This window comes from Thermobia domestica, chromosome 18 (genome assembly GCF_964235325.1).
Source record: "Thermobia domestica chromosome 18, izTheDome1.hap1.1, whole genome shotgun sequence".
Taxonomy (NCBI): Eukaryota; Metazoa; Arthropoda; class Insecta; order Zygentoma; family Lepismatidae; genus Thermobia; species Thermobia domestica.
Genome location: NC_137471.1, coordinates 97,867,329 through 97,886,032, shown reverse-complemented (window position 1 = coordinate 97,886,032; position 18,704 = coordinate 97,867,329). Strand labels below are relative to the sequence as shown.

The following is an 18,704-nucleotide window of genomic DNA, read 5'->3' as shown; positions in this document are numbered from 1 at the left end:
ATTTTTTATTTTATTTTTTTTTTTACATGAAGTTATTTTCTACAATTTGACAATTGTTTTACCAGTACGTTCCTTTTTTGTATGTTTTATAACAATTCATCTTTGCACCAGCTCCACCTCTGTAATTAATCAATATTTTATAATTGTGATAAACTGTTCGGAATCAGTCAATTTCGGTTCGTCCATGCCATTCATGTGTTTCTTACCTTCGCAGTTTTACTGTATGTTTTAGGGAGTTCGAGGAGGGTAATGGGAAGTTAGAGATGCCAGAAGCACCAGAAGGGGAAAGGTACGACTTTGCACACACAACTTTATTGATTAAAAAAAAAAAAAAAAAAAAACTGATTTAGTTACTTTACGAAACATAGCTGAGCGAGCGTCAGCGCGCAAAGGGGGTTAGAAGCCCAACAGGACTCGTTTTATTCCACCTTTGCCCCATGATAATACCACGTGACATTACGTCACACTCGGGTGTGCAACTTCGATGGAAATCTAACCTAGTCTCTTCCCTGTGACCAACTTAAAAAAATAATTGGCTAGGGTAGCGCGTGAAAAAATTATATGCGCTTAAGCAAAGAAGGAGAATAAAAAATGTTTATTTTATTAATATTAATTTGTGATTTTCAGATGTTAAGAGGTATTGGAAGTTTCAGTGTATACCGAAAGTTAATTTGTTTTAATTGTGACTTTTCCGAAAATTTAATTAGATAAAAAGAATATTTCTGCAAAACTGCAAAATAGGGAAAAGAAATAATTACTATTCACCAGAATAAACCAGAAATCCGAAATTCTAAAATAGTAGATAAATCTAAGCGGAAGTTATTCTTACTCAACTTTTACTAGCAACTTAAGTGTTTGTTTTGAAGGTTAGCAAAGTAAATTATTAATAAACTAGTAGTTATATAATATATGGAAAGGGCCCGTCTTTCCATACCAAAATATCATTTTACTTTACATAAACGGGTCACGATCATCTACGAAGTCTATTTGATATCTAAATTTCTGTACATCTGAACTAAGTATTCTGATCATTCTGCATATTTTGTTGAAGGCTCGACGTTACAAATATTTAACAGAAAAAGAACTAATGATCTGATTCATAAGTGATAATAAATATGAAGGTAACCAAGAAAGTTCTAAAGCTTTTCGTGAAGGTTTGTTCAATTGGCCCTCAAACCGTGAGTTGAATGCGAATGGCAAAGGTCAGTTGTTGGTGTGAGTATATCAAACATACTACCTGGTTGTGGCAATTCAGTTATCGTGAACTTGAGTAAGGACAGAGTGATCATGGGACCTCCACAGAGCGTCATAAGGGCGTGTATGCTGTACGAGTTCAAACTGGGGTCAAACGCCGCTGCGGTAGGGCGGAAGATGTTCCAGCATTTGGTGAGGGTGTCGTGACTATGCGGACAGTGCAGCGGTGATTTAACAAATTTAAGGACGGTGACGAAACACTCGAAGACGTACCACGTGCCGGAAGACCAACACGTGTATGAAATGAAGATCTTCAGACAACAATTGAGACGAACAGTGGCCATACATGTGAAGAACTGGGACTACAATTCAGTGTGAGTGCATAAACCATTCGGCAGCAGTTGGGTCGATGGGTCCCACATAATTTGACTCAGGGCTAGAAGGCAACGCGAGCAGACACCTGTGTTTCCTTGATGTCTCGTCTGAGAAATGGTATTGACAGGGTGTGAGCAGGGTGTTGGCATGTGATGAGAAGCTGGTTCTGTATGAAGCCCCATGGCGTCGTTATCATCCCATGAACAGGTTAAAAAGCAGTAGAAACCAGCACTGCACGAGAAGAAGACCTCATGTGTGTTTGGTGGACTGCTCGCGGCATCGTGCATCGGGAACTGCTACCAGCTCTTCAGAACATCGGTGCAACTGTGTACTGTCAGCAGTGGAGCCATTTAAACAAAAAAAAAACCCTCTCAAAACTCTGGACCCAATACTTCTGAATCACAAAGGGGTCCTCCTGTTACAGAACAATGCTAAGTCCCACGTGGCTAGGATGACCCGGGATACCATTCTACGCCTTGGATGGGAAATACTATTGCATCCGCCATACTCTCCTAACATTGCAGCGTCCCATTATCACCTTTTCCATTCCTTGGACAATAATCGTAGAGGACGCCAGTTCAAATTGCTAGTAGAAGTGCAAAATGCACTTGATACCTTCTTCGCTTCACGACCCAATAAGTTCTACCGCGACGGAATCCATGGCCTTCCAGAACGTTGGGAGAAGGTCGTCGATGCCGACGAGGACTATTTCTACTCTTCCAGGTACGTCTTATGTGACACATCACTGTTCGAAGGTGATGGGTAAAAAAGTGACAGAACGTTCGTGGTTATACCTTTAAATGTACAAAGATTCTTGTGTATAAGATAATTAGTATGTTAACTGCACATATTTAACTTAAAAGATATTACACGCTGTTGTTTCTACTCTTCCCCTCCACATCGAAACTAAATATAGAATATAATAATATTATAATAATATTTATTTTTATTAATAGTATATTAATTTGGGAGTGCAACAAGCAATTAAGAAACGTTATATTATAAATGTAATTGGTATTTAAGTACTACGTGTCACAGTATTTTTATAATTAGTCATTGTAAGAATGATGACGTTGTTACATTTTATTCATTTGAAACTTGGTAGATGGAGTCGGATCAACTGCAACTTGCGTTGGAAACCCTAAAAATAAAAGTAATGATGCATTAAATATGCTATCCGCAATTATGGAACTTATACATGATATCTAATATTCAAATACTTTTTGTACAAAGGTTATCAAACACATCTTTCTTTCTTTGATACATAACCTCATTTTGAGAAAGAGCTCTATTTACTTGTCTATTGGCCACAAAGACTTCTAAATTATGTTTTATTTTCTGAATTCTCTGATTTGTTGTTCAATATGTTCCACATTTTATATTTACCTCAGTTACTACATATATCAATGATTACATTGCAGTCTAAAGTATGTTCTCTTGAAATATGGACATTCTTCGAACTTTCGAGAGTAAATTACTTAACCTAAAGAAATCTGATTTAAATTATTATCGATACAACTACTAAAGTTACAATAATATATCTTCAAGCTACATTAATAATAAACAATAATACCGGTAGTAATAGTAATACACTTTACGTCCAATATAATTTGTATCTTATCAGTTATGTCTAATGACAATTGTTTTCTATTTTTCTACTTCTAATCAAAACTACGTTCTATGCACTATTTATATTGCAAACTTACTTAAATTGAGGATTATTTTCTCTTTCAAAGAATCTCTGGAACATGAGATCTGTCTGTTGATGCCTACTTCGTCTCTTCTTGTCAACTTCCTGGAAAGGAAAATGTTAGTGCATTACATTATTATACTCTGCCGTTTTGTATTACAGAATGCATATGTTTAAATATATGAATTTAACATTATTTCTGGTTGACGGTTTATTCTAAATGAATTAACTTATTTAACTTCACTATATCATAACCTATACTTTAAATTGTATGTCAATACTCACCCTCGTCTTGTAATTGATTTAGAGGACTGCATTCGAGGACTTTCGTTTTAAACTTCGAACTATATATGCATGGTGATAACTTCTAACGTTCTTTACAGAAGAGTTGACATCAAAAAGTCTGTGTCTTTGAACGTTTTCGCGGACATTATTGCCAATAGCGGCACTGGGCTTTACTTTGGTTCAGTTTCCGGTAGGCTGCTTCACGTACCGATGATGGAAGCTGACATCATAACTGTCACGAAATGACATGTTGATATAATATTTTGTTCGTCTCCGAAGACCGTCGAAAGAGAAACATGAAATGTGCATGCTGATGTCAGTTGGTAGTGGAAACTTGTGAAATGCATTACGGAAAATACCAAACTCTTTAATCAAAATTTAAATGTGTAGAAGACTGGGTGACAGTATTCATTAAAACTGTACTCCACGATTTTGCACGTATATTACTCGTGTAACACGAACGAGTTATTTTCATTATTATACAAATATTCAATAGCATGTCAGTCGCCCAATATAAGGCACTGTGACTCTACACAGTGTTAAGAAGTCACAGAATAAACAAAGTCAACTGCGTCTTCTTTCATGCTGCGAAACCACGGCAGACTTCCAAAATGTAGGAATTCAATATTAGAACCGTAAGAGTCAGTAGTATCTTTATGACTTTCGGTTTAGAGGTATAAGATCGAAGAAAACACCTATTCTTGTAACATTGAATTCACATCAGAAAAACCATATCCCATTATCTCTTACTGTTTTTGCTCTATGAAAGATCAAGATGAAAACCAGAAATGGAAATAGATTTCTACTAATTCTGGTTTCATTTGAGAAATAAGATGGAACCTATTCTTGGATCACTGAATGGGTATCCATATGAAAGAGCTTCTTGCTATCTATCAGCAGTTTGATCTGTGGCAATCAACGTAGAAAACCGAAAGTGGTACGCTTCTATTACATCTGGTTTTTGAGTAAAGGGATAAGGGTGAACACGGAATCTATTATCGGGACACTGAATCCACATCATAAAACTATTTCTGACAGTTTTCACTCTTCTGCTTCTTTGTCGCAGCCTTTCCCATGTTAATAATAATAATAATAATAATAATAATAATAATAATAATAATAATAATAATAATAATAATAATAATAATAATAATAATAATAATAAGTAATATTTAGACTAATTTTTGTTTAAACATTGAGCATTTCAATTGAAATATGTCCAAACCCATAGAATGCATTTTATTGCCTCTATCACATATCCTATACAAAGGAGAGTTTTTACCTAAATTTGTTTTGTTATCAGGCATATAAAACATTTGTCTGAATCTCAGATTTTGACGAGGGCAATAGAATGGTAATTCACCTAAGAAAGACATATTATCCTCTTGGTTATCAATAAGTTTTTTCAAGTAGAATACACATTGAATAAACCTTCTATCTTCCAATGACAAAAGCTGAAATCTCCTGAGAAGTATGTTGTAAAATACATAACGAGTTGGTATATTATCAATTTTATAACTAATATATTTTAACATTTTCTTTTGTACCTTTTCTATTTGTTGTTTTGGTTTTTGGTAAAATGGTTCCCAAATTATAGAAGCATACTCTAATTTTGTTCTAACAAAAGAGTTATATAATGTTAATATCGTTTTTATGTTTTTAAAATAACAGCACGACCGCTTAATAAACCCAAGCATTTTAAATGCCTCATTTGTTTTGATATTCATATGACATGTAAACTTAAGATTTGCATCAAACCATACTCCCAGATCCTTGACAACTTCTTTCCTTTCCAGTACTTGATTCCCTATAATATATTTAAATATAACAGGTTTCTTTGTGATCGAAAATGTTACAACATTGCATTTTGAAATATTGAGTTCAAATTCGTTTCTTTCACATCATTCACTCAACCACACCAGATCTCTCTGTAATTTTTCATAATCATCTTTTGTAGAAATTTGTTGGTAAAATTTAGTATCATCAGCAAATATTGGAATCAGCACGAAGAATATTGGAACTCTTCAGGTAAATTGTTTATCATAATTAAAAATAGTAAAAGTCCTAAATTGGATCTTTGGGATACTCCAGATTATACAGAATATTGTTTAGATTTACAATTGTAATATGTTACATATTGGATTCTGCTGCTTAAATATGACTTAAATAGTCGGATTAATTCATTTGAAATACTAAATCCTTTAATCTTTTTAAGAAGTGTTTCATGATTAATCAAATCAAAGGCTCACTTAAAATCTGTATACACTACATCAACTTGAAACCTTACGTTAAGAGCTTCACTAATTGCTTGACTTATATTCAACAAGTTTGTTACTGTTGATCTGTTATGTCTAAAACCATATTGTGAATCAGAGAGATATCGTGAAATGTGATTAAACAGGTGTTTGCAAATTATTGATTCGAATATTTTAGCAGGAGAAGAAATCAAACTTATCGGCCTATGGTCTTGTATTGATTTTACAGCATTAATTTTCGGAACTGGACATATTGCTGATATTTTAAATTTTGTAGGAAAATAACACTGAGTAATAGACAGATTAAATATGTAGGTTAATGGCTTAACAAGAAATTCCTTACAACCTTTAAAAATGTAAGTTGGTATACTATCATTACTAATTGACCTTTTACCTTTCATTTTGTCAATAACTTCGATTACTTCTGTTTCAGTGATCCTATCCAGTGACATGGTATCTACAATCGAAGAAACATCATTCAGAAAAATACCAGATAGTTTAATGTTAGGTGGTTCAGAACTATATACTGATTGAAAGTGCTTAGCAAAAGATTTCAATTTATTGTCAACAATTTTTTCGTTGTTATATTCAAGTATTGATTGATGTTTGAAGATTTTTTCTTATTAATATAGTTCCAAATGTCCTAGGTTCCTCTATGATTTGCTCTTCTATTGCGTTGTTATAACCACGAAAAGGTATTTCAATACTATTTTGTACTTGTGTCCTTAGTGTAACAAATTGCATGTAAACTGAGTCAAGTCTTGTTTTTTTTTTTTAATTTATTCCTATAACTTTCTTTCTTCTTTAAGTTTTTTATTATTTCAGGAGTAAACCAGGTTGAATATGAACGTTTCCTCTTTATATTTTTAGGTGTACATTCATTTAGAACTCCATATAATTCAGAATATAAAAACTCGACACTATTATCAATATCTTAATCTCATACAAGGAATCCCATTTCTTACATCTCAATAACTGATAAAGTTTCAAAAAATCACACTTACAAAAGTTGTAGACTAAGTCTTCCATTTCATTTCGTGTCTTACAGTTTTTATAAATCGGAATACTAATATTCAAACAGGGGTGATGACGATCTGGTTCAACAAAATGAACATCAGATTCAAGAACTTTAACGTGTAATACATTAGTAAATACAACATCTAAAATTCTATTATTTAGATTTCTTACTTTATTGATTTGTGAGAAATTAAAAAATACTTTATGTAAGACATTGTTCTCCAAATTAGGCAAATTTAAAAAATAATTACCATCCAAATAATCTGTTAAAGGCGCCAAATTCAAATCTCCTGTAATAAAAATATTTTGAGATAATTTAGTTCATTAAAGTTTTCAATGTTTCGAAAAAAATTAAGTATAATTCTTCTGAGCTATGTGGCGAGAAATACGCTATATATACATGTTAAATCTGATAATTTTATTTTTACCCACAAATCCTCATTATCTGGCAATTCAAATTTTGTTATTCTCTCAGAGATATAATTATTGTGAACAGCTAAGAGAACACCACATTCATCTTTCATATTACTACGCTCTAAGTTGCGATCTTTTCTTTAGACCAAATATTTATCGTCAAACAACTCATTACTAAATATTTCATGTCTTAGCCATGATTTAGTATTGGCAACACAATCAAAATTAAACATGGTAGAGCTTAGGTGAAATTCGTTAATTTTTGTTTTTAACCCATTACCTTCTGGTAATATATATCAAACGTACTCTTAACTACTGCCATCTTAAATTATAGCCTACATATTTCAAAATTAAACTGGAATAGAATTTGGAAATACTGGAAAACTGAATTTGGATCTTCTTCAGTTTTAATAATCATAACCTGGCTATTTTCGTTTTTTCTAATTAAAATTTGTTTATTGCCATTTACCCAACAGTATTTATGCTGTGTATTTCTTGCAGCTGTTCTAGCTTTTCAAAATAATTTCTTATTTTTAGGAGTTAAATTTACATTCACAAATATTCTACTATCATTACTTCCAGATACTAAATTATTACTAACTAAACTCGTATTCCTTCTAGTCAACCACCTATCTCTCACCGTGCGCGTTGTAAATTGTACAATTATTGCTTTTGGTTTATTTTTACCGTTTGATAATCGTCGAACAACATCAATTTCCTCCTCCGCACATTTTATTCTTAATTTTTGAGCCATGTCGATTACAACTTCCTTTAAATTTTCATTAGTACGCTCCTGTATACCATATATTTCAATATTTTTATTACGTCCATACTGATTAAGATCATTTATTTCTACATCCTGTAATTTTAATTGCTTTTTCAATTCTAGGTTTTCTGCTTTTAGCTTGGCGATATCCTTATCCCGTTGAATATTACCCTTAATCTCTAGTTCAAGTTTCTTCAACAATTCATCGTGTTGATTAGACATAAATTGCTCACTAGCTGTTAATTGAGTTATTTGAGGACAGAGTTCCTCAAGCTTCATTCCTATATTAGAAGGACTCAAAGATCTGTCATCCAATTTTGAGGATGTACTTTTGTTAATTAGCATTGACTCAGTTGCGCTCCGTGGTACAGTTTTTGTAATTACTACCTCCCTCAGATTAGAACCACTACAATCTCTACATACCCATTTCTTTATAATACCCGTCTGCTTCATGTCCGTATACTTCTCCACAGATATTTTGTAACACACTATATGAAATAATTAATTACAATTCTTTTTTGAACACTGTAGTGCGTCATCATAACGGCTAACATTTGAATTACAAATTGTACAAGAAGACATTGTGATCGCACTACTGTATTAAATACATTTAAATGGGGGTTCAAAATGGGTTAACGTATGGGTTCTCGATAACCAAATTGAACCGCATATAACAGTATATTTATACTATACAGCACACTATGTTAATTATACTTATATTGGGATCCAAAATGGCGGCAAGTTTTAATAGTGGTTGCTGCTAATCATCACTTTAGAAATTGGCACACTAGTTTTCCATAACACAGGGATTCGGAGAAGCAAATACGCATAAGTAATGTGCTGTATACTATATACAGTACTAAAACTGAAATTGAATCACAGAAATAGTATTTAGTAAAGGAAAATAAACTTCAGTAATGTACTAGATTCAACTTCTAGCATATAACTATTCAACCTACTTGTTGAAGATAATTTCAGTATTGCAATAACAGACACAGCTCTGCTCAGTTGTTTGTTTACATTTGTAACTAAACGATTAAACTGGATAAATATTTACTTCTATCACCTACCTATTTAACACAATCACTAACTATTCATATTCATGTCAGTGTCTTCAAATGAATTAAAAAATCAGTAGAACTTTTTAAATTAAATTATTTTTAGAGAGCACTCACTCAATACATCCACCTTGCACCATAGTTGCCAATCCTGGATTGTGTTGGATTGATATTATCATCTTTAATTATTTTCCTCTACTCTCTTTTATCTTGGAGATCCTCTATTCTCCATCCTCTCTCCCTCAAATAGTTTTTTATCTTGTCCTTCTATCTCACTTTGGGTCTTCCCTTATTTCTTTTATCTGTTACCTCCAGCTTTCCAATTATCTTTCTAACATAGTCATCATTTCTTCGTTCTACACGTTCGACTCATCTCTACCTCCGTTCTTGAAACTTTTTACTAATCGTTCCTTATTCTATTCTCCCTTGTCACATCACACATTCTATCTGAACATTCTAATCTCCGTCACTTCCATGCTGAGTCCTTGTAATTGCCCAGATTTCACTACTGTACATCATTGTCGAACTGTATCATTTTATGTATACGGCCTTTTAATCTGGAATTTACTTTCTTTCTACACAGTACCTCGCTCATCTTCCAATTTAACCAGCCAGATTGTATTCTGTATTGGATTTCTGTATGTAATCCACCATCCTGATCGAGGTATAATTCAAGAATACTTAAATTTTTGGGTAGTAGTCTCTCTCCTTGTAGCCGAAGGAAGTTTTCGAGTTCTTTGCTGAGTGTTATATATTCTTTATTCTACTTTTTTCTAATACCTCTTTTTTCAATACCTTTCTCCATTCTTTCAGTTTCTTCTCTGTTTTATCTTTAGATGTTTCGCATATAACGATACCATCGGAAATGAAAGTCAATATTGTAACTTAAGATAGTATTTGATTTCTTGAACTTTTGGATTTAGTAGGAAAATAAGAACGGAGTTAAAAGCTGTCTTGGGATGAATCCATATCAGAACGCTTCTCGCTATCGATTGCAGTGATCAATGTTGAAACTAGAAATGGTAGATATTTACCACTTTTGATTTGAATTGGCGGTTGAAGGCAGGGACGTGCCGTGAAAAATCAGCGTCCGGGGCAAGAGTATACGACGACGCCCCCATACATATATTTCAAGCAATTTTTTCCTATCTTTTTTCCTTTTTTCTCCCGAATTTTTTGCCCCGCTCGCCCCACCCCCACGGCACGGCCCTGGTTGGAGGAAGAGACTGTACGTTTTCGGAGTCACTGTATCTTTTATCAGAAACTAATTCTCAGTAGCTCTTTCTGTTTCTGCTTTGATTCCTGTCGAAGAACAATAGACGGATGAACAGGTAACCCGTATAAAACTTCCAATATTTATGGGTAGCATAATTTGGAAGTTTAAAAGCACGAAAACTCATACAAAAAAAAAAAAAAAAAAAAAAAAAACCTAAGGGTAGAAGTTTTTCATCCATCCTCGATCTACAACTTCAGAAATAACATTAAGAATACTTAAGAATACTTTGACAACTATGATGAATGCTTTCATTTGAATTCGCAACGAATTATTCAGTTTTCAATATTAGAGCTCCTTCGTGGATAAGTGGTTAACGTACGCTAGAGGTCAGCACGGGCCGGAAATTTCAGCCCGGCCCGGCCCGAGCTCGTGTGATAATCAATTGAGCCCGAAATAAGCCCGGATTACAAAAACTTAATAATTAACGCAATATTGTATTTTTATTTACAGCAATTAGAGGTTTAATTTTTCAGTTGTGCTTTAAAAGTGCTCCAAAAAGAATGGTGCAATATATATCGTTGTACAGTATATTTACAAAGTTAGGCCCGAAAAGGCCCGAGAAATGTGGTTGTAGATTTAAAAATTTACAGCCAGAGCCCGTGCAGATCTGTAGCGTACGCGCCTTTGGCGTGGGAGACCTGTGTTCGATTCCTGGCAGGAGCTCATATGGTTCGGATTCCACGTTAATCAGTAGGTACACGTCTCATATCTGCCGTGTCGTGACCAAACGCTGTAACTTTGGCGAAGAAGTTTTGCGAAAATGAGCCTTAAAGTTTTCATCCGAAAATGTGATCTGTATCGCGTAGAAATAGTGTATCTTGACTTTGGAAACACGTGGTTACATGTAATGTTACGTAAATGCATATTGTGTGATTAAATTTGGTGAAAATTGATTGGTTGACCATTATTGCCTAGTTACACTGGTTCTACACGATACAGATCACATTTTCGGATGAAAACTTTAAGGCTCATTTTCGCAAAACTTCTTCGCCAAAGTTACAGCGTTTTGTCACGACACGGCAGATATAGCCTCGCTACTGAACGAGACGTTAAATTCACAATCAACTCGACTAAGTTTTCAATATTAATGCACTTAGTATTTTAGTTTGATAGGGAGATGGGATACAATAAAAAAAAAACTATCAGCGTTATCGTTTTTTAAAATTATTTCTGCAATCTTTCTAATAATAGCCGAAGAATGTAATTTCGTAGGCTCTTTGAATGAACGGAAAACTTCAAAAAATATAGCGTCTATGTGAGCTTCTCTAGTACTTTTTGTAAGATATGTTAAAATAAGTTCTAAAGAGCACCTTACGCTTTTACGACATTAAAATTTACGATGTTTGTTTGCAGCAGCGCCAATATTAATCAAATCTTTATGACAAAATGTCTTTCCATTTTTGTGAATGTATGCCATACACATTCAATATAACATGTTCTTATAACTTAAAATGTTTTACATAATTTTGACCACACATGTAGACCATAAGAAGCCATTCAGCCTTTTAAGACAAGATTAAGTACGAAAAGTAACAGAAACATAAATGTAACTTAATCTAACAAACCATGAAAACGAAAATTATGGTAGTAATAGAAGTGAAAGTTGTATTCTTCTTTTATTACAATGCAATGGTTAGAAAACCTAGTTTTGAGTATTGTGAAACTGACATCTATGTCAAATAACAGCGTTATTTAAACGACATTATAGTAAAACGAGATGTATATAATGTTTATGAATATATGAGTGTTTATCTAGTTTCTAAAATGACACCTACCTATTATGATAATCAGGTTCGACTCTAAACTAGTCTATATTTAATTCTTTACAGTAAATGTCAAATGGTTTACATTAAAATAAATGTATATTGTATTTAAGAATTTAATAATATTATAAAAAGATATAACAAATAGGTACTGTCAATGAAAAACACCATTAGTTAGTTCGGAAAATGCATTACTTAGCAGACGCGAGCAAAAGAAAAAAATGAAAATGAAAAAGAAAGCGATATTTTGATCAAATGTTTAATTCTATTTACAAAGAAAGTTCTCAAACACTGCATTCAAGACAATCTAAAACAGCAAGATGTTTCTGGTTTCTTCCCGATTTTCACTAACGTTACTGAATTTCATTCAGATATTCGACTCCAATGATACGTTAATCTGAAATCTTAAAAGTCTATGAGTTTAAAATAACTTTACGGGACACATTACAATGAATTGAAGGACTAGAGACACCTAAAAATGAGTAAAATCATTATCTTGGCCTCGCATGTCCTAATGTATATCCATCTTGAGAAGTTTCATTAGTTTACACAAAACTCATCCAGGTACACTCATGTCCAAAATGATTGTCGCATATCTATAATTGTCTTCGTGTAAGAATATAGTGTTTCTAAATGGACAAGAAATTTTTATTTTCGTTTTATTGTTCTTATTTACTGCTCTTTTGACATGAAATTTTGCCACATTTTGCCCGTTTTTTTTTCTTGTTAGTGTTACATGAAACATACATTTATGAACGAATGGGATATGGATAATCACCGTTAAAATCACCATTGCTCATGAAGATGCTAACGGATTGACTCCATACAGTGATGCCAATCCGTGAAAAAATCCCATTTTATGGGATCTTTTGACAATAATTTTTCAAATAGGGATAAAGGGAATTTTCGTCAAAATTGCAGCATATATGGGACTTTTCATACACTTATTTCATCGACGCCAACCATATTCTCTATGAGCGTGAAGTAAGCTAGTGGCGCTTCAATTAACATAAAATCAATACTAATTGTTAAATTTTGTTATTGGAAAGTAAAAGTTAGTGTGAAAGTGTTTATGCAGGAACTTGTAAATCTCAAAAAACAACCCACAAGGAACGTAAGTTGTACTCTGAAATTTAAAAGGAATACTAAACGGAAGAAAATAAATTTCCAAACGAAAAATGGCCAATTTCTAAAACGTTACACACAAAATTAATTTGAGAATGAAGTTTGCCTAGTTTCATGACGTTAAGTAGAACATTATAGCATAAAAAGTGATGGAAATACTAAATTGTGACAATAAAATGTGCTTGTTTTTATCAACAATATTAATAGTCTCTTTTAATTAAGGAAAATACTTATTATTTATTTATTTATTTATTGAACAATTTCCCAGATACAGCATAACTTTGCCATTTTACACAGGGACATGCTAACAAAAGAAAGAAAAGAAAATATGACAACAATAACAACAACATAGAAAAAAAAAAGAGTGTAAAAGTAAAACTATTCCGTCAAAGCTCGTTTAATTGCTCTTTCAAACACTGGGTAGCTCGAAAAAATGTCCACATCAGTTGTTACTTGATTATAACTGTTTGGTATTCTATAAAAAAGAGACCTCTGTATAACAGCTAACCTAGGACGGGCAAGATGGAATAGGTGGGTATTCCGAGTGATGCGGGAAGGGACACGTAAGGATAGTTCCTGAAGTAATATTTCCGATCTTAAGGTTCCATTAACTATTTTATGTAGATATTTCAGGTCAGAGATATTTCTGCGTACTTCAGGAGTCTGAATATTAAGATGTCGCAAGAGCTCCTTCTTAGATAATATTCGAAGTGCAGGAACACGAAATCGGTCTATAGCAATGAAGAAATTGAGAACAGAATCAAGTCTGGAGAGATGTGTAGGTGCTGCCATGGCCCATATGGGAGAGCAGTATTCGATCTTGGGCGCTATTAAAGTCTTATAAAAAGTTGCTAATGAAGAAACAGTGCGTAGTTCGGTGAATCGATAAAGAAGTCCCAACATGCGCATTGAATTCTTTAGTATTGAGGAGATGTGGTCAGAGAAGGTGAGTTTTGAATCAAAGATGACACCAAGATCGTTATGACTAGCAGAATGTGTGATAGGGGAATCGTTGATATGGTATGTGGAGGGAACAGGAGACTTTTTCAAAGTAATAGTAATACTGTCACATTTCTTACTGTTGAGTTTCAAGTGCCACATTTCACACCAGCCTGTAAGGTAATTTATGTCTTCCTGTAGGGCAATTGTGTCATGGAGACACGATATTTCTCTGTATAACTTACAATCGTCAGCAAAAAGCAGAAGGCCACTAGGTTGAGCTGATAAGTGCGTGTAGAGATCATCCATATACAGGACAAACAGTAGAGGCCCAAGCACACTCCCCTGAGGCACCCCTGAGATCACGGGTTGGGGGTTAGAAGTCGCCCCTGAAAGAACAACTCTCTGTTTACGGTCCTTCAAGTAGCTTGTGATTAGAGAGAGAAATTTGCCATGTACATTAAATCTATTGGAGAGTTTATGGAGAAGATGAATGTGACTGACAGAATCAAAGGCCTTCGAGAGATCAAAGTAGATAACATCTAATTGAGTATTGTTATTCATACATTTGACTGCACAGGAAAGAAGAGTACTTAAGTTTGAGAGACTTGAGCTTTTCGGTAGAAAGCCGTGCTGAGAACTATGGATGTAAGGTGAGGTGAATTTAAGTAGCCTGTCTTTAATTATTTTTTCGCAGATAATTGATATTACAGAAAGAAGAGATATTGGCCTATAGGAGGATACATGATCCTTAAGTCCTGATTTATATATTGGGGTCACGTGAGCCAGTTTCCAACTGGTGGGATAATACCCTTCCTTGAAGCATCTATTGAATAAGATAGATAGAGGAACCGCAATAACTGAAGCAGTTTTGTTGAGAAAGAGAGGACTAATTTTATCAGGTCCAAGTGATCTATGTGGAGATAACGATAGCAAGAGAGCCAGAACTTCGCCCGGGGTGGTAGAGAGAATGGATAAGGTGTCCGAACAGATGGGGTGGAGAGGGGGGAGATGGGTTGTAGAGGAAAGGGAAGTAAATGTTTTGCAGAAGTAGTTATTGAAGAGGTCTGGTCTTTGATCATCACTCGCTTCAGTATTTTCATCTTGAATTGTTGCCGGTATGCCCGGAGATTTTGTTCTAGATTTAATTACAGACCAAAAGACTTTAGGGTTACTAACAGTAAAATCACCAATTGAGTCCATGTATTCAAAATATTTACGTCGCTGTACCTTCTTGGCAAGACTTCTAATTCTAGCAAAGTTTTTATATGTGTAGTCACTCGGATGTGATTTCCATAGAGTCCAGGCAAGCTTTTTGTTTTTAAGAAGGTCACGAAGTTCATTGTCGTACCAGACCGGAAACCTGTTCGATTTTGATGCTTTCACCGGCACAAAGTCCTTTATGGCTGAGTGGACAACGGATGTAAATAAGTCCACAGCGTTGTCAACAGTTCCTACCTCTAACAAACACCAAGGAAACAGTTCAATAGCCCGGCAGATGTCACCCCAGGGGGCTTTCTTCCATAGAAGTTGTGACCTACTTTTGAGGGCCTGGTTTGTAGTAGTGGAGGGGAGGAAATCGAAAGAAACATCCAAGGAATCGTGATCCGAAGGAAAAAGATTTCTGCATGGGACAACACAACGAGGTTCTAAGTTAGAAAGAATGTAGTCAAGATTGCTATTATTGCGGGTATTATGCATATTATGTTGACCTAGACCAAGTCCATGAATAAAATTGTCCATGAAATAACTGTCGTTTCCATCTTTAGCGACTCCATGCTTGCTGTCCTGCCACGTGATGGAAAGGTTGAAATCACCCAATAGGATGACGTCACCGTGTGACAACGCATGTAACAGTGAGTCATGGCAAGCTTCTAAGATGTGCTGGGGGGTGTTCTTGTGCGGCCTATAGAAGCATCCAATAAACACAGAACGACGCTTTGGAATAAATACTTCCACCCATATAAGTTCACAATCCCGTTCAAGATCCAGTCTTCTCTTGCTCTTCCACTTATTATTTACACAAATCATCACTCCACCTCCACGAGTTATGCGGTCTTTACGATAAATGGTGAAATTATTAGAAAAGCTAATTTCACTGTCGTTCACTGATTCATTCAGCCACGATTCGGTCACCGCGAAACAATCCAGTTCCCTTATCTCACCTAGGTTCAATGAGCACTCAAGTAATTTGTTTTTAATGCTACGAACATTTTGATAATATATATTGAAAGCATTAGTGTAATGTGGACAGGGTGGGCCAGGGTTTACGTGAATATCACCACAAAGGAGGAGAAAACAAACGAGAATGAGGCACTGTTTTTTTGCTTTTGACTCATACCTTGTCACAAAATCACTGGTAGTTCCTCCGTCACTGTTAGCAGTACCAGAGAGAGCACATGGCGGTCCTCTTGGTATGAAGGCAGCAGCAATAAAATGAAATGATCTTCCACTACACTTCAGTCCATGTTTCATTGGCAATGCTTCATTTGGGAAAGTCACAGCACCGTTACTACATGAAGACAGTAGAGCACGCACATAAACACTACACAAAACCACGAGAAAAAGATAAACAATAAGAGCACCACTTTGCATCGACTTCGAGCTTGACGCCATCTTACATAGGTGTTAGAAGATTGGAATTTAAGATTAACTCACTCAAATATTGAGGAAAGTGACATAAAATAGTTTCAATTTTCATATTTTATAAAGTTTGAAAAGTTTGTAATTAGTAGAGACCGGATGTTAGGCAAAATGCTTATTATTTAACGTTAAAGATATGATAAAAAAATAACGTTTTAAAGTTTATATGGTGGGTTATACTTTCAATTTAAGGCAATTTCATTTTGCCTATTTTGCCTATTTCACCCCTTAATGCCTAAATAATTGCTTTAGTACCTAATGTTGCCTATTCTATGCATTTTCTCTAGAATAAGACTTCATTGGGAAAAATATACAATTTCGTATATTATTAAAGGATTCTGCCTCTTTCGAGAAATATAAGATTAAGAGAAACTAACTTATGGGCAGGTCTAAATCAACCTTCACTACACTACAATAAATGTATGTCGTTGAAAACATTAACACAGTATGATCCACATTTCTTCCCTTCCCTCTTCCTCTTGTTTGCAACAGCGTTGCATTTCACAGAGGCACATAAGAATTGCAACAAGATGCAATAAGAAGAACAGGTACCGATTGAGTCAACACTGCGCAAAAATTACGTAGACGGTTGTTATTCGGATGTTATTGAAAGAATTAGAAAAGAAGTGAGTGGGAAAAAATGTGGGTTTCAATTGAGGAAATAACCAATGAAGCGGGATGGTTCCTTGCGTGTTGTAATCGGTACAATGGGATATGATCAACAGCCCAAATTATTTCTTCTAGCATGTGAGGAACTGCTGAAAACAAATAGTACAGCAATTACTCAGTTATTCATTTCCTCACTGAATTTATTTTGGCCGGTGTTTATCATGGATACAGCACCATGCATGAAAAAAGCTGCAAGGGCACTTGAAGTTCTTTTCCCAGCTATGCTTCACATAACGTGTATCGCACACGCTCTGCATCGAATTGCTGAGGAAATCCGTGGTTTATTTCCCGACGTAGATGCTTTAATCTCCAATAGCAAAAAAATATTTCTCAAAGCTCCATCTCGGTTCCAGGTATTTAAAGAAATTGTCCTGCACTTGCTTTACCTACAAACCCAGTAATAACAAGATGGAGTACTTGGATTTCTGCAGCTCTATACTACGCAACTAACTTTCAGACCGTAGAAGAAGTAGTAACTTCTCTATCTGAAGAGAATGACCCATCAATTCGCATATCACAACTGTTGAACAATGACGTTGTGCGAAACGATTTAGCCTTCATTCCTACCCTATTGAATTTTTCCAAGTGTGATAACGTTTCTGGAAAAGATAAATAAAACCTTCAGCAAGTCCGTGGATCATTTTCACTCTGTAGTGGACAAAATTTGTTCTGTACCAGGTACCAAGAGCTAGATGTTTTGTGAGGAATGTGAGAGAGTTGTTGGAGAGGATAAAGACTTGCACAAATTTAAAACAACTGGACAAGTGTTGAAAGGCGAAACTGTACCCAATGAATTTGGCCCATATGTTCTTGGGTTTTTCAAATATTCGTCGGTTACATCCGTGGAAGTTGAGTGATAGTTCTGATTGTTGAAACATGTATTATCCGATCGAAGTCATAATTTATCACTTGAAAACTTCAAAAAAATATCTTGTAATCATGTGAAATCGAGATGAATAATTGCTTGTGTCGACAAGCCAGCAAAATGCAGTGAATTGAAGCACAAGGAACAATTTATCTTTTTGTTTGAAATCTGTCAATATTTAATCTTCTCAGTGATGCGTGTTGTGGTATAAACTCCTGTGTACAAATCAAATTTAAATTATGATTTGCTATTTATAGTGTTAAAATGCCATAAAATTTTGTACTGCTATATGCTGATGTAATGCTGCAAATCTTTTTATTGGTCTGAGTACTGATAAAGTGTATAACGTTTGGACTGTTATTTAGTGATA

At 34.6% G+C, this 18,704-nt stretch overlaps 1 protein-coding gene across 1 annotated transcript; it reads right to left on the bottom strand.

Annotated features, from left to right (window-relative positions):
• Positions 1 to 2,497: 2,497 nt before the first annotated feature.
• LOC145675753 (uncharacterized) lies at positions 2,498 to 16,760 on the bottom strand. Its single transcript, XM_081746406.1, has 3 exons — positions 16,499 to 16,760; positions 3,276 to 3,364; positions 2,498 to 2,710 (listed from the first exon to the last, which is right to left on the bottom strand). Exons 1-3 carry the CDS (start codon positions 16,750 to 16,752, stop codon positions 2,646 to 2,648), a joined length of 408 nt encoding a protein of 135 aa, XP_081602532.1. The 5' UTR covers positions 16,753 to 16,760; the 3' UTR covers positions 2,498 to 2,645.
• Between the last annotated feature and the right edge of the window lie 1,944 nt (positions 16,761 to 18,704).

Coding starts and splice junctions, on each gene's coding strand:
- LOC145675753 (XM_081746406.1), bottom strand. CDS start 16,752: ATGCAAAGTGGTGCTCTTATTGTTTATCTTTTTCTCGTGGTTTTGTGT. Junction 3,365..16,498: donor ACCAGTGATTTTGTGACAAG/GTATGAGTCAAA, acceptor TTTCCTTTCCAG/GAAGTTGACAAGAAGAGACG. Junction 2,711..3,275: donor GAAAATAATCCTCAATTTAA/GTAAGTTTGCAA, acceptor TTTTATTTTTAG/GGTTTCCAACGCAAGTTGCA.